This window comes from Apteryx mantelli, chromosome 2 (assembly GCF_036417845.1).
Source record: "Apteryx mantelli isolate bAptMan1 chromosome 2, bAptMan1.hap1, whole genome shotgun sequence".
Taxonomy (NCBI): Eukaryota; Metazoa; Chordata; class Aves; order Apterygiformes; family Apterygidae; genus Apteryx; species Apteryx mantelli.
This window is the reverse complement of record NC_089979.1, coordinates 171,611,950-171,633,751: the sequence shown is the minus strand read 5'-3', so window position 1 is coordinate 171,633,751 and position 21,802 is coordinate 171,611,950. Positions and strand designations below refer to the sequence as shown.

The following is a 21,802-nucleotide window of genomic DNA, read 5'->3' as shown; positions in this document are numbered from 1 at the left end:
GTTCTGGTGGAAAAAAATACCTTTGTGAGTCATCTGACTGCAATCTTTAGTTTGCAAGTTTTCCTCTCTTCAACAACAACAACAAAAAATCAAACCAAAACATCTTGCGGCAGCTGCCGCTGAGCTTACGAGGCTCTACGGGTTGCTGCACGGCCGCCTTCGTCGTGGCTGGAAAGTTAAATAGCTGCTTGCTTTTGAATTGGCAGCTCGCGGCTGAAACGCCCTCCTTGGTCCGTATCCCTTCTCGGTATTGCGGGTGATTCACCCTTCTGAGTGGTTTTGCTCGGCCAGAAGGAAACTCTCGGTTTTTAACCTGTTCGGAAAGCACTGAAATACTGTTTGGTGCCTTTTCGGCAATAGGGTTCTTCCCTCTGTGTCAGGTTGTTATTTGAGACCGTTTTTACTTCCTTGGAGTAAGTCTGATCTATGCAGACTCAGCTGGGGTGGACAGCAGCACCGTTTCGTTTCATTTCTGTGAGAGTCTTGCCAATTGGAAGATCATTTGTCCTTGTTTTTTCTACCCCAAAAGATCCGTCCGTAACAGCGGAAGGCAAATCCGAAAAGATTCGGTAGCCTAGAAGCCTGCAGAAATGCACGGGAAGAGGTGGCGGGAGCAGTCTTCAAGGTAGACCTTGCTGCTGTGCCGTAGGAGAGGAAACGCAAAGGGAAGTCCCGTAGTGTTTTAAGCTGGCTGCGCACGTTTTCTGCCAGCTTGAGCTATTTTAAAAAAAAAAAAACAAAATACTTCTGAAAGCGGCTGGTTATATAACTGGCACTTTGCTAATGTTGCTGCCATGTCTAATTAACAGGAAAACCCCCCCCGGTTTTTGCAAGGAGCAGCCTCATGAAAGGTCACGTGATGACGCGGGTCCTTTCGGCTTCGGGCATCTTTAGTTTTGAAGTGGTCAGGGAGCAGCAAATGGCTCCGGCTCTTGGGATCCTGCGTCGTGGGGAAGATCGAGGCAGCGTTTTCCCGAGTAGCTCGCTCTGGAGTGGTGATACCTGTAAGCGAGGCAAACCTCTCCTAAAGCAAGACGTTTATGGAGTTAGGGACTGAAGAAGTGGACACCTCGCATGCTTCATGTGGCTTTTATTTTTTCAGGCGATGGAATAGTGACGGTAAAAGTTGCGCGAGCGCTGAATGGGTCTGCGGCGCTCTGCCTGCTTAAGCCTCGTCGTACTGATAGCAATGACTGTCCTGAAGCGATATCGTGCAGCAAAGCCCCTGATTATCTGCTTGCTTCCTATGTCTTTTTTTCTTGCCTGACAGCTTAAAATCAGATAGAAACATTCTGTTTGCCTTTCTCATGAGGGCTCTTTTTGCCGAAGAACAACTGTTGCCCGATTTAAACTTTAACTTAGCATGACTGTGTTTAGATTTGTCTTTAGATTAACTGCTAAACTGACTGTTACCTCGCTGTATATTTTGAAGCAAAATGAGAGAGCAAGGTTTCCGAGTCTGGTTAAAGCTACGGGCTGCGTGGCTTGAGGTGGCTCCCTGTTCACATAGGCCTAAGCCTTGCAAACGCTTCCCAGAGCAAGCTGGAACTGTTTGGCTGGCAGTGGGACAGCTTGCGTATCCCAAACTATTGAGTATTTTCAGGAAGGGGACCTTACAGTCTGAGTTCCAATATCACTTGGCAATTTTCTAGGATTAAAACAGGAGTGTGACTATGTGTCGTGTCCCATGAAGACCAGAAAGCCCTCGCAGTCCATCAGCTATCAAATTGTTGTGCTACAGATTATACTGAAGCTGTTGCGGAGCTTTGCCTGCTTAATGCAGGATTCAGTCCAAAACGGTGTTTGGAGTAGAAAGCTAATACTTGTCCGTAGATCAGAAGTTGCAAGATCGCTCTGGTGAGAACCAGGGTGACCAGTTGAAGGGGAAGCTGTTGTGCCTGTAAATCTAAGCAGTTGAACGTTGTTGCAAGTCCTTTCCTTAACACGCAAGGAGCTGTATCCCCATAACTACAACCTTCTGCTAAGCCAGTTGATAATTAACTGTAGTTACCTGTATTTATAAATGCTGGCCTACAGGTTGCCCTTGAAACCAGTTTTCTGATGTGTTCGCACCTGCCTGGTTTAGAGTTAGACAAATGCTTTGCTCGGGTGCAGCATGCCGATCTCCAAAATTTACGGTGCTTCAAACCCCAAAAAATAGCCATGTAATGTTGATTCTTCCAGTAGATGCTTTACAGCTGTGTCCTGGGATACATCTGTAAGCACCAAGTAGATCGGAGCTTGCATCTGTTAAAAATATTGAGGCCTCTGTGAAAGATAACCAGCTTTTTGGATCATCTGTTGTACGGAAAACTGTGCTTGTAAAAGGCAGGGGGAAGAATTCGGGCCTTTTATTTGGTTTAGATATCCCGATAGAGGGATTGTGTCATAAACAACTGCTTTCTTTGCCTTAGGGAGGAATTTTTGTTTTAGTTAAAGATACGTACGTATCTTTAGTAAGGAACTCGATAGCTCATTCCTCTGGATAGCACCCACGGAGGCAACGAAACAGTCAAATAAAGAAGCCAGTAAGTTGTTATCGTTCTTGCAAGAAGCTAAGTACTTTTCCCACAGCTACTTATTTTTAGTAACAGATATTTGAGCAGTGTAGAGGAACTGCTGTCTCGGGCGCTGCTTGTAACAGGGGTTTGCTCCTTCGGCTCAACTGTTGAAAGATTTTTTGTGTGTGACTGCCCTTGAAACGAGAGGAAATAGTTTCCGGCTACTAGTGGCGTGACAGGGCTGCGGCATGCTGCTGCTGCTGTGTTAATTTGGACTACTAGGGAGAGGAAGATGTTCATCTACCAAGGAAACTTGACTATATTGAGCACTCGGACTGATGCAGCCCTTCTGGTAGTGAGTTATCAGACCTTCAAAATGATTCCTACTAGTGGTTGCGTTATCACATAGTTGCACCGCTATCATAGAACGTGGAAAAAATGAGCTTCAACTCTCCGTGCAGATATACGGAAAGAAGAACGCGTTGCTTGTTTTTGCTCTCCACAACCTGCCCGCCGAGTGCCAAAGCAGTTCAGGAGAAACATCCTAAATTTGGCTTTGTGAGATTGCGAGCAGAGAGGTTTAAGATGCCCTGGGGCCTGGGTCACATTGCCACCCAGTGAGTTTAATTAAAGTGTCGAGAGCAGCTGTGGTTCCACCTCTGCCCTTTCCTCTGCTTTTCTTTGCCGGTTTCTAGGCTTCACAGTAATCATCCCCGTTTCTAAAATTACTTACTGGCCAGGCAGCAGTGCTGCAGAAGAGGACTCTGGTGGTAGTAGATGGGAGACTGGTAGCCGTGTGGGACTAATCTAAAGGAGCAGCTCTATTTTCGGAAGCAGGAGGGCTGCGAAGCAATCCTCCCGTTTTCCTTGGCCCTTCGGCGGTGCGCTGTGTCCTGTTGGAGGCTCTGCGGTTCAGGAAGGATACGCCGCTTTGCTCAAAGCGGCAAGGAGACTTGGCAGAGAGTGAGCAAGCATGACCTGCAGGGAAAAGTAAAGCAAATTGGACCTCTTAAATTGAAGGAAGAGAAGCTCTTGAGGAGATACGGCCATGGCTTTTACGTGTGTAAAAATAGCTATGAAGGGAAAGGGAACAAATCCTTTTTCCTGTCCAGAGGAGGAAAAGATAAGGATTAATGGCCTTACTTTCAGCAGGGGAGAGTCAGGTTAAACATTAGGAAGAACTGTGGCAGGAAGCATCTCCCTGGTGTCACCTAGATGAAGCTGATCTTGCCTTTGGCAGGGAGACGGACAAGATAATTTCTCAATCTCTTTCCCCATCCTACTTTCCGTAACAGCATTTCAGGCCGGAAGATTCACCTTGCATTATGCTGGCCTATGCAAAGTTGCTTTTCCTCTTGGAAAATTGTTCCAAAGTTGGAGGGTACGGACCCAGGAAACCTGAGAGACCGGTCAGCAGCTTTCCTAGCGATGGGCAGACGGCGGGGACAAGAAGTTGGGGCTAGCTGGCAAGTGGGGCCCGCAAGTCCTTAGCTCTAGGCCCACGTTGAGACTTCACGCACGTTCCTCTTCGGTGTGGCTAGCACCTACCTGTCTCTCACCCACCGCACGCGTTACCGCTTGGCTTTTTCACTGCTAGGGCAGCGCCCCGGGTGTTTGGGGTGCTGTTCCTCAGGCCGAGGTTAGCGCGAGCAGATGCTAACGGCAAAGCAAGCTTGACTTGGGCACTCTTTCTCGTGTTGCTTGTTGCCTTTTCCAGCAGGCACCGTTCCCACCTTGTCAGACCACCAGCAGAGCCCCCTAGCAGAAGCTGGCATTGGAGGCAAAATCTTTGGAAGGCCACGTAGGTATTTTTCCTCCTCTTTAGTATGAAACCACTGTCACGTAATAATCCCTGCTGAGACCCTCACACTTGTAAATGGAGAGTTAACCTCCTACGAGAAACTGGCAGCAAGTTTGAGATCGGATTTTTTTCCTGATGCTCGTTAATCTTGACTCATTTTGGCATTGCCACGGCAATGGACAGAGGGTTTTTACATAATTTTTCTCTTCTCATCTGTACCCGTAACGAAAAGATTAACTGCTCCTTTTCAACACAAACTGCACTGTGCTAAAACCTTGGCTCCTTTAATCTGCCGCTCGGCAGTCCCGGCCGCGTGCTCTGAGGTGTCGTCTTGCGGGAGCTTTTGAATGGGCTCCATGGAAATAACGACTGACGCGGAGCGTCTTTTCATCCGTAGCAGAGCCCGTACTTGTGCTGAATGAGGAGGAGCTCCAAAGCGTAATGCGGAGTCGGACGGAGGCCTTACGGTGGTGACATGCAATACGGGCTGGAGGAGAGGGCGTGCAAGCTCTCCTTCGGGGAATCTCATTTAACCTTTTGCTTTCAAATGAATCAACTTGTCTCTAATTTGTTCCTTCGCTTGTTTAAATAATCTTTTGGGGCAGCTTTTTTCTTTTTCTTTTTTTTGTTAAAATCCCATGTAATGAGAGGTGGCAACTCTATAGCTATGAGGCCCCTCAAGCTTTGTGAAAATAAAAGGTTGGATATATTTTTTTCCTGCGCTACCAAAGTGTAGGCTGCAGTGTGAGCTCGGCTCTTATCAGCTATCGGGGAACCGCCTGGGGAGAGATGTGAAGTTGAACTGCGGAAAATGTTTTGATTGGAGCTGCCACTTTATTAAACACCAGAGAACGTAACCGCAAGTCAAATCCGCGGGAAGCCAGGCCTCCTTGGTTCTGCTGAGCATAAAACTGCAGTAATTCCTGCAGGGATTGCACTGAGCATCCCTTCTCGAAGGAAATGCCTGATGCTTGTTGCTGTGAAGGCAACATCAGTGGGGTCCTGAGCTCTTAACTTAGTAACTTGTGGTTAAATTCAAGATGCTTGTAGAAAAGTAACATAGTTGAAGGTCAGTCTGAAACTTCTCTTTCCATGTTTGACTACCTTTCAGATTCTGCTTTTGAAGCTTTAAAAGCTTTTTCTTTGTTCAGGTTTGACAACTCCCAGCATTTATTTATTTATTTTTTTTAGCTAGGGCTTGACATTGTTTTCCTTATGCCCTTAGTTCCATAAATACAGCAAATGCAAATCATCCTCCTCTTCAGAACATCTAGGGTAAAGTGTGAACCTTTCAAGGGTGATGTATTTCATCTGGAAGAAAGTAATTCGAAATACAGATACTGACTGGAAAAGCAGCATAGATGTGAACTTCCAGACACACTCCCGTGAGCATCCAAAGCTGTTCTAAGCAGCACATGCATTCCTGGGTGGATTTAGGACAGCTACAAAGCTTATTTTTTAATAAGCAATCATCAAGTGACCTTTAATAGCATGTTGGGGGGGGCAATTAAGGGTAGCAAAGCAACAGGAAGATGCAGTCAAGGCTGATAGTGAAGGTGATGTGAAGCACCTAAGGCCAGAGGTTGCTTGCCAAAAGCTAGGGCCAAAGGGACGAGCCAAAATAAGAAAACGTATTCTGTAAATATTCAGATTTTAGGCCTTTCTTGCAAGCAGTGCAGAGGGCTGTCTTCTGGTTGGGCTTGTGCAGCACAGACTAGATACGTTCCTCGTTTCTTCCTTTAGTTCTGCTGTCCTTCCTGCGTCTCTTGGGACACCGGTGGCTTTGTGCCTAAAACTGCTGCGTGTCGCAGCTTCAGGTTATTCCCACTGCTTTGTGGAAAACAAAGCACGTCAGCAAGCGGCAGGAACGCCTGCTGGTCCGTGGAGGAAAACGGTGCTTAGCCCTGGCCTTAAATCCCGTATCGTGCTGTTAAAAATCCAGCTGGCTTGGGACTGTTTGGGGATTTCGTGCGAGGGTAAGCGTTAGCGGCAAAGAGAAGACGCTGAGAGTGGATGCCGCGTTTCCGCTTGCTCACCTTTTCTGTCAAAAGCAAACATCTTAAGCAGAGCTCTCCAAAAACGCTTAATTTTTAGCGGTCGCGTTTCTGCCCGTAAAGGAAACGGACCTGGTGACACAGCGGAAGATCCGGAAATCGAGCGATTGGCAACACACAGCTAAAGGAAAGAAAAGGCGCAAGGGTGCGGGTGGGAGATTTGGGGCTTTATTTACCGGAGGCAAAGCCCTGGTAGGTGACAGCCACCTATTCGCCATGTAAAAATAACGTGAGAAAATATCAAACTGGACGAATAATGAGAATTAATCCTCTCTTAAATACTATGAAACCGGCTTATGGCATGGCTTTCCCAGCACGGGGAGGTATAAAGCAGCTTAGCAGGCATCCTTTGTAGTATCTGATTGCGTTTCCGCAGCAGTGAAGCAGATGGTCGTGGTTTTAGTTTCTATGGAAGTACTTGTGTACATGTATTTCAGGATTTTGCGTGTAATATAAGCGCGCGCGTGGCTTTTGAGCCGGACTTCCCGGGTTCAGATTCCGGTTCGCTTTCTTGTAGCCTTGCCTCAGTTTCCTCGCTTGCAACGCGTGGGGCACTGCTTTCTCCAGCACTTGGATGGAAAAAACTCCTTACTGACTTGCTATAAAAGCAGTATTTAGCATTTGCAATTATAAATAGACCTTATTGTGCAGGCATATTCCGTGTATATATATATATATATATATTTTTTTGTCTTTTGGACTTGGTATCGCTATGATTAAATTCTTTTGGGACAGCGTCCGATTATCGTCGGAGCTAAATAACAGGATCCACGGTTAGCTGGTTACTCGCTACTTTTCCTGGGTACTCCTAGCTTTTTAAAGCAGAATATCTGGTGTGGTGACTCAAGGGGATGCCGCCCGTTTTCCAGAAGTGGCCGTCACCAAAACGGCGGAAAAATTGTCGCGTCGGAGGCGGGGAGATGCTGGGACGTGCTGCTCGGCCGCCGTGGTGCCCTGGGCGGGCTGGATGTCTTGCTCTGCATTGCCTAACGCAATAACCTAATGAACATAAGAGCCGCGGAGCTATTTCCACCGCTGCCGTGGCCGGAAAGCGCGAGGCGAAGAAGCGGGAGCTTTCTGCACCGTCTCGAGGCCGCCCGCGGTCGCCCGTGCGTGGGCCGAGCCTGGCTTCGGCAGGGAGGAAGGGTCTCCACCTGCCCCTTCGTCATCGCTTCCCCGGGCCGGCCCGAAAGCTCTTGCGGCCGCGTCACGTACTGAACTGGAAAAAAAAACATGGTTTGGCCCAAACCCAAGCTTTTGTTTCCCTCTAACGCTGATTCGGGGTTTGCGGCCGCGGCGGGTCGCCGAGCCTTCGCGCCTGCCTCCGCTCCCCGGGGAGGTAGAGGGGAGCTGGGGGGAGGAAGACCACGGTGCTGCCCCTTTCCTTTGCAGCAGGCACCGTCCCGCCACGGCCTCAGGCAAGGAGTCTTTCCCCTCGCGAAGGTCTCATCGCAGAAGAACCCTGGAGAGCCGGCGACTCTGCAAACGTCATCGGACTTTGACCCAAGTGACTGAACCGTCCCGCGGGTCTCGGCGCTCGAGTCTGGCGCGCGGCCTGGCGGCTCGGCTCTCCGCCGGCCCCGGGTGCATGTTTTCGCCTCTAGTTTTTTTTTTTAATGTTCCTGAAAGCAAAGCACGAAGGGGCCCAGAAAATAGTTGCTGTGGTAACAGAGCGCGGTAAAGTTATTACGGCGAGACTAAAACGTGCGATTAGGGCTCCAAAGGCTCGATTCCTGTGCGCGGTTTATTGAGAAAGCAATAAACCGTCGCTGCGGCGCTCAAACGAGAAGCCCGCGGACGACGTGGTTGTGCTTTCACCAGCCAAAAGCAGCTGGTCGCCGAACCCTGGGAGATGTTCCTTGGCTCTGCCGTCTCCCTGGCCCCTTCGGGCCCTTCTGCAAAACGCCGCCGTGCGGATGGGGAGACGGTTTGCAAAAGGCCTGGGGGAGAGGGGAGGCTCGGATGTGAATTTGGGTCTGGAGCTTGCTGGGCTTCTCGGGTGTTTCTTGGTGCCTGCAGTGAGTTCCTGGCCTGGACAAGCTCCAGGGTCATCCCGCTCGATGAACGCCTGCGGATAAAGCTGCTAAGGGTAAAACCTGCACCACAGTATGCCCTCGAACGGTCCTTCGTTTTGCTTCTCTTGCCAGCTCTGGCTTGGAAATGGACTGCGTGAAGTATGGTTTGGTCTGATTTTTTGCCTCCGAAAGCCTTTTTGCGGCCTTTCGGTTAGAAAAGGCTGAGGAACGGGGCCTCCGAGCTGCTCGCAGTGGATCGGGAGCTCACCGGCGCATCGCGAGTTACAACGGCGCTGCCCACGATGCAAATAAAAGGTGGGAAGTGAAAGCCGAGTAGCGTTTTGGCTGTGCAGCTCTGAATCGATGACGGCCCTGTGGAATAAGGAGGTGCGTTGCCCTTTGCAGGATCCTTAAGGATCCTCAAAGTTGGCGCTTATAGTCAAAGCAAAATACGGATCCGCCTGCTTGCAGCTCCTTGCTGTAATCACCGGAGACGGTGACAGCAGCAGCTGTCTCCTGCACGTGCTGTTGGACAGGTTTTAGGCAAGGGAGCCAAAGAAATACAAGTCTTTTCGCTTAGGTTGGTCCTCCCGAGATGCTTTTATGCAGGCGCGAGCTGGCGCTGCCACGGGAATAGAGTGGTCCTGCTTTTTTGCTGCTCCCTCTGCCCTCCCTCCGGTGACCTGAGCAAGGGAGCTTCGAGCAGACCGAGTTGGGTTCAGACTTGCCCAGCAGGGAACGGGAACCTCTCAGATGGGTCCTTGAGGTGGACCTCCTCCTCTTCCTCCTCCTCCTTGGGGAGGCTCAATGAGGGGGATGGCTGGAGGCTGCGGCAGCCCCGGTTTGGGTGCGTTTCGGGTTTGTGGCCCGGCCTCCTTGGTGGTGGTGGTGGTGGGGAAAGACTGAAGGGGGGCAGAGTGGTGCGAGACTAACCCAAAAGGAAGCTTCTCTGCAGGGCAGACAGATTGCGAAGCTAGGTAAGCTATATTTATTTTTATGCCCGTGACAGCTAGGACCCAGGTGTAAGTAATAGAGCGTGATGGGATTATTTGGAATAACAAAGCATGGAGCTGGCATGGAGGCATCTTGGATAATTGATTTAACGAATCTGGAAGGCGCTCGAGACTGAGGTCTTCCAGCAAGCGTTCTCTGCAGTGCAACGCTCCCGTTGGTGCTTCAGCTGCCAGGATCCCCCAAACGCGCTTTTCCGCTGGGCGCTCTCCCCGTGTCTCTCCGATGCGGCTCCCGGCTCTGCCGCAGCAGCAGGTCTTGGGGCCTTGCGGATGGAGAACATGCAGTTAGGTGCAGGTGAGCTCAACGTTCGTGCTGTGAAGCTGGAGTGAAAATTGTTGCTCTCCACCAAAAGCCTGTGCCCCCCTGAACTGAATTTTCATCCGAATCCTGCAACGGGAGGCGGCGCTTTGCAGCAGGTCGGTGGCGTAGCGTTGCCCCTTCTTCGCGAGGCTGGAGCTCCCGCGATGCGCCGTGGTCTGCTGGAGGATGGAGATGCGGCAAAGAACGGGCTCGTGAGGCTTTGCAGCGCTATTCCTGCAAATATTCTTCTTTTCATTTAAGCATTTTGTTTTCAGCCAGTATCACGGGCGTCTTAAAAGCCCCCTTTGGCTGTGACCTTGCATGAATCGCGCAGGCGACAACTTCAGTTATTAAAATCTCATCTCCTTGCAACGCCCAATTCCTTTGGTGACTGACTATAAATACGGTGGTTGCACCTTCTATAAAATCCTCGAGTTATTTGCCGGGCCTGTATTCACTTAGGCTCCCAGCATCCTTCTTGGAGTTCTCAACTACCCCAATTTCATGGATGGGGAATTAAACTCTTGTTGCTGAAATAATACGAGTGTCATTAAAAAAAAAAGCCTAAATAAATGTCTGGCTTCGTGTTCCTGAGCCACCGTTGAGCGGCAGAAGCATAAGGTTGTTGTTAGCCATGGAGGCATTTCCCTTAAAGCCTAGTGCACAGGTAGCCTCAAAGCAAATCATGTCGATAATAAGGCAGGGGAGAAGGTCCTAGCTCTCTCCGTGAGCCAGCGAGTTTCCCCAGGATCTTTCTGCCTGGAAGAACAAAGTTAAATGCAAAGAAAAATCCCCGGCCGGGGAGCTGCGCTTGCGTTACTGCACGGCCGGCTGGCGTTGCTTTTCAGCCGACTTTTCTGTTTAACTTATGAAGGGGAAAAATAGACTCCAGAAAATAGGTTAATCATCAGCTCCAAAAAATGCAGAGTTAGATCCGTCTTGCACCCGAGTGGCGCCGCTTAATTAGCGCGGGCAAAACTGTGGTTTACATTTGTGAAACTCTCCTTGGGTAGTTTATCTAACTCTTTTTTTCTTTTTTTTTTTTTTTTCTTTTAAATAAATATGGAGCTGGAGGAGATTCGTGCATGGTGGTTCCTGGCTTCGGCAAACATTTCACCTTTCAACAAGGTCTTTGCGTATAAACACAAACCTAGTTGTAGTTGCTCTTTTCCACCCTCCCCCCCCCGCCGCTGCGGAGAAGTGAAACTGGCCATGGGCGACGTTCGGTTTTGTTTCTGCTTTTGGCCGAGAGCTGCAAAGGTGACGGATTAACCTGCTTGATGGTTCCCAAAACCCAAACGAGCCGGCGTGGCCCCCTCTTCCCTCCCACCCTCGAGAAAACTGGCTTTCGTTTTCCACGATATGAAATATTGTCCCAGGCTGCTAAAGTTGCTGGTGGCTTCTTGGCTTGAAAAGAACTGATGGTTTTTTGGTTTTGTTTCTTTTCTGGGTGGTAGAAAGGGGCTGAGCATCCCTGCTGCCTCCCGCCACCGAGCGCAGCTTTTTTGGGTTGGTTGGTTCGGTTTTGAGCGGCGTGCGGTGTCTGGCTAACCACAGGCCACCGCTTTGCTGGGGATCACGAGCTAGAACAACGGGAAGCCTTGTTTTTTGCGTTAACGGGGACGATTACTGGGAACGCTCAGCCCGGCGACTGGGAGAGGGCTCTTCGTTCGCACGGCGTTTGCAGGCGGTGGCAACGTGCAACGCCTGTGTGTGCGCGTTGTTACAGGAGCGGTGACGCTGTTGCCGTCACCATCGTGCTGATGCAAGCCGCGGTGACCCGACTGGATCAGCATCGCGGGAAATACTGGGGTGAGGATGGGCAATGAAACGTAGACTTAAAACCTTCAAAAACCCAGGGAGGAACAGGTAAGAATTTACCCGAAATGGGTGATGCCAAGCAAATTTGGCATAAACTGGACGTGTCCTTTGCTAGTGTGTTTTGAAGCCTTGGGCTCCACGTGCTCCAGGTTTCAACCAGCTCCCCAAGCGATGCTCTTGTTCTCTATAACTCGGATATTTGCTTTGCCGGTGCCGAGCTTGGAAGGGAGCAGTGATGTTTCTCCCGGTTCGGCTTGGAGAAGCTTCTTCATGGCTTTTCTAGCTCTCCGTGGCCTGAAACAGTGCTTTGACTTTGAAGTGTCTTGTTCTTCCTGCCCAGAAGTGCCTATTTCTTCCCCTCAGACTTTCAGCGTCTCATCGAAACTTGCATATTTTCACTGTAGTTTCTTCAGTAAAAAGTTCTGATCTCTGGAGGATGTCCGTACCGCTACTTCCAGTGGCGACGGCAACTCGCTGCCAGACACATGCACCGGTCCTTGCTATTTAACTGCAGTGTTGAAAATACAAACACTCGGGTCCTGAAACCACAAAAATAGGTATATTTAACAAGAGCAAACCACTGCCGTTTAGGAGTTATTTAGGGTTATCTGAAGGGAAGAAATATTTGTGCTTGTTTACTGTATAAGCAACGCAATTAGAAAAGTACTAAAAAATATCTTTTGTTTTGGAAATGCGAGATTATTTTTGGAGGCCCTGGCATAAAAACAAGTTGTTTAATTTTCAGAGGCTCTTTTGCTCCTGGCGTGTGCTTCTTACGTGAAGTCGCACTGTTCATTCTCTGATTTAACCACTTCCATAGCAACCAGCTATGAGTGAACCAGGATTAGGAGTTCAATAAGGAAAAAGCAGCAGGGACACAGAAGCTCAGGCTCTTAAAAAAATAATGTTTTTATACAATTACCGCAAGGGTTGCTATGAGCAAATGGCTTCCAAATAGCTTTTGGAAAATATCGGTGGATCTCAGGTCCTGAGTACGCTTTAATGATATTTTTATGTTCAGAGCTTCTTGCTGTAAAATTTTACAATGAGTTCTTCTTTTTTGGCCACTTGTAATAATAGAATTAAATCTGGGGCTGCTTTTAAGGCTTGTTTTATTGCCAGTAGAAACCTGCAGCTACTCAAAGCTGTCAAGAGGCATTTCATGACTCTTATTTTCTTTTTTTTTTTTTTTCTGGCATTCTTGGGGCTGCCGGAATTCAACATCCCCAAAAAGCAGCGAGATGGGAGCAGGGTTGCTCATCCAGCACCTTGCCAGGCTTCAAGGGCGTCTAGCCGTAAATCTCGGCAAAGCAGTAAGTAAAAGGGCGCAGGAAATGCCCTGCTCCGAAGGCACCGGGGCTCTGTCCTTGTCCCATAGCTGGCCTGGCAGGGCAAGCCCGGTAAGGAGGTCCATGCTTGACCTCGGAGCAGCTGTGGTTTGGCTGACGGAGAACATCCTGGAAGAGCAAACTCGCTTTGATCAAGCACCGACTTCTTTCTATGTCCTCAATAAGAGACGCTTATTTTGCCCAAGAAGCAATTGACTGGTAACACGACCATCCTCTAAGCATTAAATGAAAGATAAGGGGATCGTTAGTATTCTGGTCAGCGCCCAAGGAAAATAAGTTGGTATTAGTTCCTGGGAAGACGAGACGCGGCCAGGTCATTTTGCTGGCTTTTAGGGGTTGCCAAGGGATTGCTCGGCCTGGCTGGGTTGTGTTTAATTCGGGCGTGCAGTAGCCTAGGGGATTTAAAAGAGTAACTTGGCTAAGGTTGGGGAGGAAGGGACGTGCAAGTTGGGCGTAATGGAAGTCTGAGGTGGATGGTCAAAACATCACAACTTGGTAATTGCCACTTTGGGTAAAGGCCAGTTCTGATCAGAGGGGAAACGGTTCTTCAAACAGAAATCTTTAAAAGATGGTGGAGAGGAGAGAAAGAAACAAATATAAGCTTCAGTTCATAAAGAGTATTTGCAAAGAAGATAAGTGACACACTTATGTCATATGGGAATGATGAGCTGCTTTCCAGGCCAACAGTGATGAGCGGATGTTAGACATCTTCTAGCAAAAACACTTAAAATCAGCAGTCGTAGGTAATTTGCACCCCGGAATCCTAAAATAATCAGCTGAAGAGACTGTTAGCCTGCTGCGTTTTGATTTAAATCTTTCCTGAATACTGGATAAATTCCAAAGGACTGGAAGAGTGTGACTAAAATACCACTATTTAAAAATACAGGTGAGAGGGGTAACTTGAGCGAAGCCAGTTAGGCTGTCAGTCAGCACTGAGCAAAACGATTAAGAGATTGATTTGCAATTCATTTACCTAAGAGCGAGGAAAAGGGAGCGTAACTCTTGGCACGTAAATTTGATTTAGAGAGAGGTTCGTATTGCACAACACGCTGGCTAAAACCGAGAACTCTTAAGGCTAAGAAGGCAGGCAAAGGGCATGAAAAGGACACTGAGAACTTAGTAGGTGTCAATGGAGACTCGTCACCCAACGGAAGTGTTGACAGGGCCCGTGAGTCTTGTGCACCCGGTGTTTCCGTCAGTCTTTTGGAAATAAGTGTAAATTTTCCGCTTTCTTGCGAACAGATGACTCAAAGCCCGAAGGCTGGGGGAGCTTCTGGTGAGGACCTGAGTCTGTGACAGAAGGAGCCCTTTGATGCAAAGCGGAGCTGTGATGCCTGCAGACACGTGCTCTATGCATCCTTGGGGGGCTTACCTGCAAAATGAGCTCATGTCCTGGAATCCAGCAGCACTGAAAAAGATTTCAGGGTTGCTGCTGTTCCAGCGTCAGCATTTTAAGATATCTTCAAAAATTAGTGTGGGGGTAGGGAGAGAGGGAGCCTCGGTGCCTGAACCTTGCAGCTCAGCCTGGTCGTTTCTCCGATCTGTGTGCTAAGTGCTCATCTTGATAAGCGCACAAGTATTCTCGCCCTTTGAAGGTGTCGCGTACAAAAGCGCTCTTTAATAGCGAACGATGACAGGAACCCACAACTGGCAGTGAACTGTGTCACTGTACAGGTTTCAAGTCAAGCTGTTAAAGGAATGGATCCTCCATCTGCTGTCTTCAGGACAAGATTGTCTCGTTTTGCTTTTTTTTGGAAAAGATGCTTTACTTGCGTGTGGATGGGCCCTATATATAGGGATAACTGAGTGAGGCTTCCCAGATCATAGGCACTTCCGTTAAGTCAGACTAGATGATTTAAACAACCCTTTCGGCTTTAAATCTTTGGACGCAATGCAAAGCGACAACCTGCCTCCCTTGTCCTTACGGTGGAAGGCATTGAATAGCTGGGCAGGATCCTACCAGGAAGAAAAGTCACGATAACGTACTGGAGACTGGGGGAAAGCTTTTAGTATTTGTCCAAATATTGTCTGTAGGCCCCAGAGCAGGCGCTCGTCTCGCCGGTAACCAAGGCCTATTCCACGCACCGCGCTGAGCAGGCCAGGGAAGCAAAGGATGGGTAGGAGAGTTTGCCTTACTGAAGGAAAAAGTAGTCTGTGTTTTGTAATTTCATATGCAAACTTCTGCTCTGTGCTGGGAGACGAGGTGATAGAAATGACCACATTCCCTTCTGCCCTGTTGAAGAACATGAAACCTGGTGCTTTGCCCCAAATGCTGTAGGAACCTGATACTTTGCACTGGGAGCCCCACAAAATCCAGTTGTTGCAGGACCATGGCAGGACGTGGCCTCCTCTCCCTCATGATGACCCAGCAGCCTCCCTCTTCACTGCCCTCCTGGTACAAGTTAGTGCTTGCTTGTGCTTGCAAAGTGTTTTTGCCGAGTTGTCCATCTCGACTGAATGTTGCATGGACAAATATATTCTTCTCTGCCTGGTGCTGGCTAGGAGAAAAGCAACCCAATGTATTGATGCTGACCAAATAGCTTGGCTTGTGGCCCAAGTTTTGCAAGTTCTAAACCTTGCAGATGGCATGTAACTCCCCATATAGCTTTGGCCAAGAAGGTAGGTTATCATCTGATCCTGTATAAAGTTTGCTACGGGCCTTGCAGGTGTTGCAAAGAGGCGGCTGACACCTTTCTTTGAACAATTTGATGCAAATATTCTTGGACTCGTGCCTTGAATCGGCAGCAGTTAAGACTCTCTTCGTCTCCGACCTCTTTGTGAGAAGTGGGAGTCAATAAAGCAGAAGTCTTCACGTTGGAGCTACAAGCCGAGGGCATGGGTTGCTAGTTGAGATGTCTGAGAATTGAATAGCTATATTAAATGCTATAAATGAGCAAGCTTTTTCATGGTGGTGGTTTATCTTTGGGCTGTCTCCTTCCAGGAGACTGAAGGATGGGAATGACTGCAGGCAGTTGGCGAACCGTCTTGTAGACCAGAGCTGTATGTGTCTCCAATCTTATAACTTAGAGCTAACGATAAACACCTCGCCACAGGGGGCCTTGAAAAGAGGAATTGCTAGAGTGAGAGTCGAATGGCAGAAGGGTTATTTTTGGCTCCTTTTGTGGCATTAGATTTTTAAATGTGAGAAGAGGAAGCTGAACCGAAAAGCAGGAAGGGTTGAGTTATGGCCGCCCACCTGTGGAAAGTGGCCACCAGCAAGCGAAGGGAAGCAAAACACTCGAAGGATGAGCCAATAGTTAGGCTAAGCGCTGTCTTGGGGAGGAATAGTTCCTTTCCTGCGCTGATGAAATGAAAGTTGCGACACGGCTGTTGCACAGAAATATTTGAGGAGGATGACGAAGGGCAGATCTTGAGACAAAAAGGCCCAGCAAAGTGGAGAACCGCAAGCCACCGCTGCTGTGTCAAGGTGCTGTTGAGCGATCGGATAAAGCTGGCGTGGGCAGATGGTTGGAAAGAGAAGAGACGTGAGACCGAGGTAAAACATGGAGCCGTAAGACAAGTTGCACGTTTGAGAAACCGTCCCCATATCAATAAATGATCACGGTAATGAGAGCTGACCCCACCACGCGGCTGCAGAGAGCTCGCAGCCCTGCGGGGTGTTTCTCGCTCGGCTCGGTTGGCCCCGCTCGCTATGAAGAGCGGCTCTGACCTCCTAGGAGCTGCCTTGTGAAACCCGGCTGCTCCCGAGGAGGCCCCGCATCCTCGCCACGAGCTCCGTGTGATCCCATGCCTGCAGGAGCCTCCGCGGATGGAATATCCTCCGCGTTCCTGCAGCCCGAGGCGGACGCCGGCAACGCTAGAGATGCCGACGCCGTTGCCTGTGCAGCGGGGTGGACATAGGAGGGAAGAGGCGCTGTTTGCAAACGCACGTTGCCTCCGTTTGCAAAGGCAGTTAGTCCAGAAATGGGTGACTAAGCAGAGTATCAAGGGAAAGCGATGCGAGTTTTAAATACAATGCGAGTTTTAAATAATTCCCGGGTACGGTCCGAGTGATCCTCGGGAGAGCGCAGCGGGGCTGCGTAAAGCACGCGCCGCTGAGCGGTTTCCATCGCTAGCCGAGACTATGGCCGTTGTCCAGCCGTGGAGCATGTCTCCTGCCTCCACGGAGGAGGGATGACCTCTGCGTAAGGTGAAGCTCGGATCCAAGCTGCTGCGTGCGTTGAATTAGTCCTTCCCTGCGTCCCACTGCCTTTTGTGCGCGGTCTCTAAGGCTGCAGGCGCTTTTAATTGCCTCTTTCTGCCGGAGCAACTGAAAGTTCGGCTTTCCTGTGCGGCGGGGTCTGGAAACCCCAGCCTTCCGCAGGGCCTTTCCGGGCGAGGAAGCGTGCAAAGCGGAGGAGGGATGTCCTCCGAAGCCTGCCCTGCCGGGTACCGCGGGGCACGCCATCCGCCCTGACGTGCCCCGGTGCAAAAACGCCCAGGTTTGGAGCCTCGAGTTTTGTCCGTGTTTTTTAGAAAGTCACGACGGCTCCTTCTCTGCACCATCTAGCGCGACCCGCTCTTATCTTTCGACTTGGCCTTTTCTCAGCCCGTGTGTATTTAAGCGTGTTACGGCAGCACAGGAAGCCTTCGCGGGAAGCTGCGGGTAAGGAGTTGGCGGAGAGGGGGGGGAAGGCAGTGCAGAGCTGCTAGATCGCAGGCGAAAAGCTCTGCCTTTCCGAAACGGAGCAGCGATCCTACCCTGCTGCGTTGATCACGCTTTCCTATGGCTTTACAAACAGCCTGCACCCCCCCCTTTTTTTTAATTTAATTTTTTATTTTTTAGGGGGTGGAATCGGTGACGAACGGTCTCTCTGCAGCGCCGCGACCGTTTCCGACGCCGCTGGGGGTTGTGGCCTGTTTACCGCGTGCCGCCTCTGCCCTGTGACTTGCTGCTGGGTTTTAGTCACCGCACTAACGAAACCGAAATCTTGTTTACAGGCCGTTTTGCAAACGGGGAAACGGCATTAATTTCTCTTGCCGGGGCGGGGGAAGGCCTGACTTCAGACACTCATTTCGCGTCTCGTTTGCCTTCCACTTTCGTGCCGATCCGTCTGGCAGAGCCTGGTGAGCGGCGGCTGATGGCAGGAAGGGCGGCAGCGTTTAGAGGGCTTTCGCGTCCGAGGTGCGCCGTCTCCTTGATCTCTGCTGCCGTCCTCGTTAGCTTGGGTCCTCCCGTTCCGGCTGCTGAAGGGGGCCGTATCTTGCTCTTTCCAGCTTGGGATATCCCAAGGGAGACCCTCGCGCCCGTTCTCGTGTTACCTAAGGGCAGCGTGGCTGTCCAGCGCCCTCCGAGACGGTATTTTCAGGAGACCTGTAGCAGCGAAAAAGTAGCAGGCTGAAAACACTACAGGACTTTTTGCACAAAGCTGATGGTAGTGCACTCGATTGTATTTATTTATTTATTTTTTCCTTCTAGGAACACCAGCGGGACTTTAGGAAATATTTGGGTGGTAACGGGCAATAAACTGCACAACGTACCTGGCGGTGGGGAGTTGCGGCTAAAGCTCTAGAAGAGTGGTAGGCTTCCAATATCAAATTATTTCAAGGTACAGGGAAAATAAAGATTTTGGAGCGGTGCAAAAAATGCAATCTTATGATGGGAAGAACAGCCGCAGCTTAACATGAGTGTTTTTGCCATATATATTTTTCTTAGCACTTCCGAACCTGCTTATAACCACCACAGATAAAATTCGAGCAGGAGCAAAGAGCAAGACGACCCTGAACCAGAACTGAACTACTTCCTGCCGTGACGCCGCTTGCACGTCACCTAGTTTTTAACCCAGGTCCCAGAGCAGAGAGTTTTAAAGCTAGATACTCGAGAAACGCACTGTAAGCAAGCTGTTCGCTTGGGAAAGCTTTCCGATCCTTTCGAGGGCTAGAAATAGGTTTCTCTGCTAAGTAGCTTTGGTACCTTGAAGTTGGGCGTGATGTGCCTGAACTCTCCAGCGAAGCCGGTTGACGCAGCTAGTAACTAGTGCGCGTTATTTCTGGTTGATGTCGGTCATGCTCTGGTCCTAATCAATTAATATTTGCAATTTCCCAGGTCGAGAGATGTCCACCCGTATGAGGGTTGAAGAAAGAATTGGGACAGATTGCCCTGGGTGGCTTGATTTCTTTTTCTTTCTTTTTTTTTATTGAATCGGTGCGGAAAGGACCGGTAACCTTTGGAGCACGATGCAAGGACACATCTTCAAAACAGTTGCGCTGGTGTCTTAGCCATTCCTGTTAAGATAGAGATTGGTGTTGGCGTAACAAGCCTTTTTGCGTGCGTGCCGATGTGAATTCCGGCGTGTGGTTTGCAGCCGGCTATTGCAAGCGCTGCGTCTTTATTAGCAGGTGACTTTGGGTGTGATGCTCCTCCTGCAACCGGCCACGCTCGAGGAAACGAAGACCGGCTCTGCTGCCTGCTAGCAGCTGCCGCGTTTAACTTTTCGTTTTGGGCATGACGGGGGTGTTCAGTCGTAAAAGAAACCGCTTGCGAGGAAGCAGCTCATTCACTGCGTTTGCCGTAACTATATCCTCAGCAAAACGAGCGCCAGGTGTGTTTGCCGTCGAGTACTTTGTTCGGCGGCGGAGGGAAATAAGTCAGTCGGTGCAAGAACCAAACAACCCCCTTTTCCAGCGCGTTATTATGACCGTCTGATATCTGTGCCTGCCTGGATAACAAACATAGGTGGTAACTTGACTGATAAGCTGTTAGTGCCGGTGTCTGGCTGATGCAAAACGAGCCTCTTCGCGCTACTGTAACGCCCTGATAAAGAGAAATTTGATTATGTTGCTACGCAGCGTTTCTGGAGCTGAAATGAGACCCTTCGTCGCGCTGTTTGATCTCTGCCGGCTTATTGAGCGGCCTGTTAAAACCTCCTGAAGGATTAGTTAGGAGGAGCTCAAAGGGCTCTCTGTGAAGCCTGTCCGCCCGTGCTCCCCGGCTTTAGTGCAGCCCTGGGGCGTTCCGGGCTTTTGCAAGGAGGTGGCTTTACTAACCTAATACACTTTTATCTTTACGGCTAGCTATAATTCCCTTCAGCCCCAATAATAATATCGATCCTTCCTTCTGACCCCAGGAGCGTGGGATTCAACCTCGGATCGCCGCCCGGCCGCGGGGACCTGGTGGAGGTGTACGCGCCTGCTGTCCGTCCGCCTCGTTTCACACGGTTCCTGCGGCGCCCTGCCTTCGTTTTGCTCTGCCCTTTAACGCGGGGTCGTAATTCGCCTGCGGGATGAGGTTTCCGAGCGTTGTTAGGCCTTGCAACTTGCTGTTCGCTCTCCGAGTTGATGCGGTTCCCGGTAATAAGGGGAAAATCTCAGTGCTGAGTGACACGATTGCCTCTGAGGGGAAAACTTAATTTGCCTTGCCGGTTCTTACTTTTGTTGCTCGTGCTATCTGTGCAAGCAGGCTGGAAGGAGACAAGGGAAAGCAGGCTCCGTTTAAAGATGTTTGTAATTTAAAGGCGGTTTCAAACAGCCTGTTGGTGTTTGTCTGCCCCGTGCCCTCCGGGACGGTGTCTGCGCTGCGTTTTTATTTGCTCTCTCTGATTTCCAGAAAGGCCTCACGGCTCAACTTTTCTCTCTTCCAGAATAAGGACGGTGGCGAACGTGAGAAGAGGCAGTTCAGAGAAGATGAGGAAGAGGAGGCCGTCAGGCACAAGTAATTATTTCTTTATTCCGACCTGTCTCCCTCGTATATATTGTTCCGGTGCTGATCTCTCCTTTGCTAATTAGGATCTTTCTAACGTGCAAAATTTCTTTTTGCCCGTGCGAATTTAATCTCTTGGTGTCAATGAACTGAAATGGGGGCAATAAAGAGGAAAAAACCCCACGGCGGACTTGCAGCCTTTCGGGGGGTAACGAGGGGAAGGTGGTGCTGAGCGGAGGTGCGCGGAGTACAAATGCGATTTAGAGTCCCTTGAATCTGGCAGCCGTTGCCGCACCTTTGCCGTCTCCGCATGTATCGTGCTGCGCGTGGAGCTTGTTTTTCCTGAACGGGGGCCCGAGGGCTGCACGGGGCTGCGTGTGGCTATTTATCTGCCACCCGCTGCGGCTCTTTTTCGTCACTGGAAGGCGTAAGGACAAAACCAGTCGATGCAGGGTGTCGCTCCTGGCAGGACCAGCTGACTGTTCGGTAGGTACAAGTGCCGTCAGGTGTCCTTTGGAAATGACGGGGGTGGGGGGTTAGGTTTGGTTTGGAATTGCAGGACGTGCTCTTTTCTCATCGCCTTACCCGGTAGCAAGCTCTCCTCTGCAGGAGGTGTGCATCCGAGCTGCTGCTGCAAGACAACCCCGCGTGCTCTGCTGCGAAAAGTGCAATAAAACCCTCACGACCCCGCGTTTTTTCCGTTCTGCCCCTCCTTGAGGCATAACCCTTGGCAGAAGCCGCCTGCGTTCTTGAGAGCTGCTCGTTTTAATTCGGCGCTGGGAGCTGTTCTCGAGAATGATCGCTGAGGCTAAAAGTCTTGTTTATAAACTCCCTCGTGGGGTTTTGTGCCGGAAGAGGTATGAGGTCTGGGCTGAAGCTGAAACAAGAGTTAGAGATCTTGGGTGCGATGAATAATGAATAAACAGCTCTTGCGTTCCTGCCCTGCCACCTGATCTGCTGCCTAGCAAGGGGACGCAGAGCCTTGTGGCCTGCTGGCAAGGAGCATCGGGCTTGTGCTGCCTTTACCGGAGCATGATCCTTATTCCAAAAGTGGAATTCCGGTCAGCTAAATCTCTGGAAAAACCCTTCTGCAACCTTGACTGACTTTCAGATTGGGGATTGCTTCCTTTTAACCACCGCTGAGCAGCCTGGAGCGTGCCAGAGGTGATGCCGTTTCATGCCAAGACTTCAGTCCGGCTGCTCTCAAGTTGCCAAATCACTTTTTTTCCCCGAGGGCTTATTAGTAATCGCCCATCTTGTGGGCAGCGGCGGGTTCAGCAAAGCGGGTGATGTCCTTGAAACTTTGCC

The 21,802-nt window shown here is 50.0% G+C and overlaps 1 protein-coding gene across 1 annotated transcript in view; it reads left to right on the top strand.

Moving 5' to 3' along the window:
• The window catches only part of CCDC12 (coiled-coil domain containing 12), a 39,971-nt gene that overhangs the window by 4,173 nt on the left and 13,996 nt on the right, over nucleotides 1–21,802 (top strand). The window contains exon 2 of the mRNA XM_067292067.1: nucleotides 20,436–20,506. Coding sequence (XP_067148168.1) covers nucleotides 20,436–20,506 — 71 coding nt within the window. The remainder of the gene's footprint in view (nucleotides 1–20,435; nucleotides 20,507–21,802) is intronic.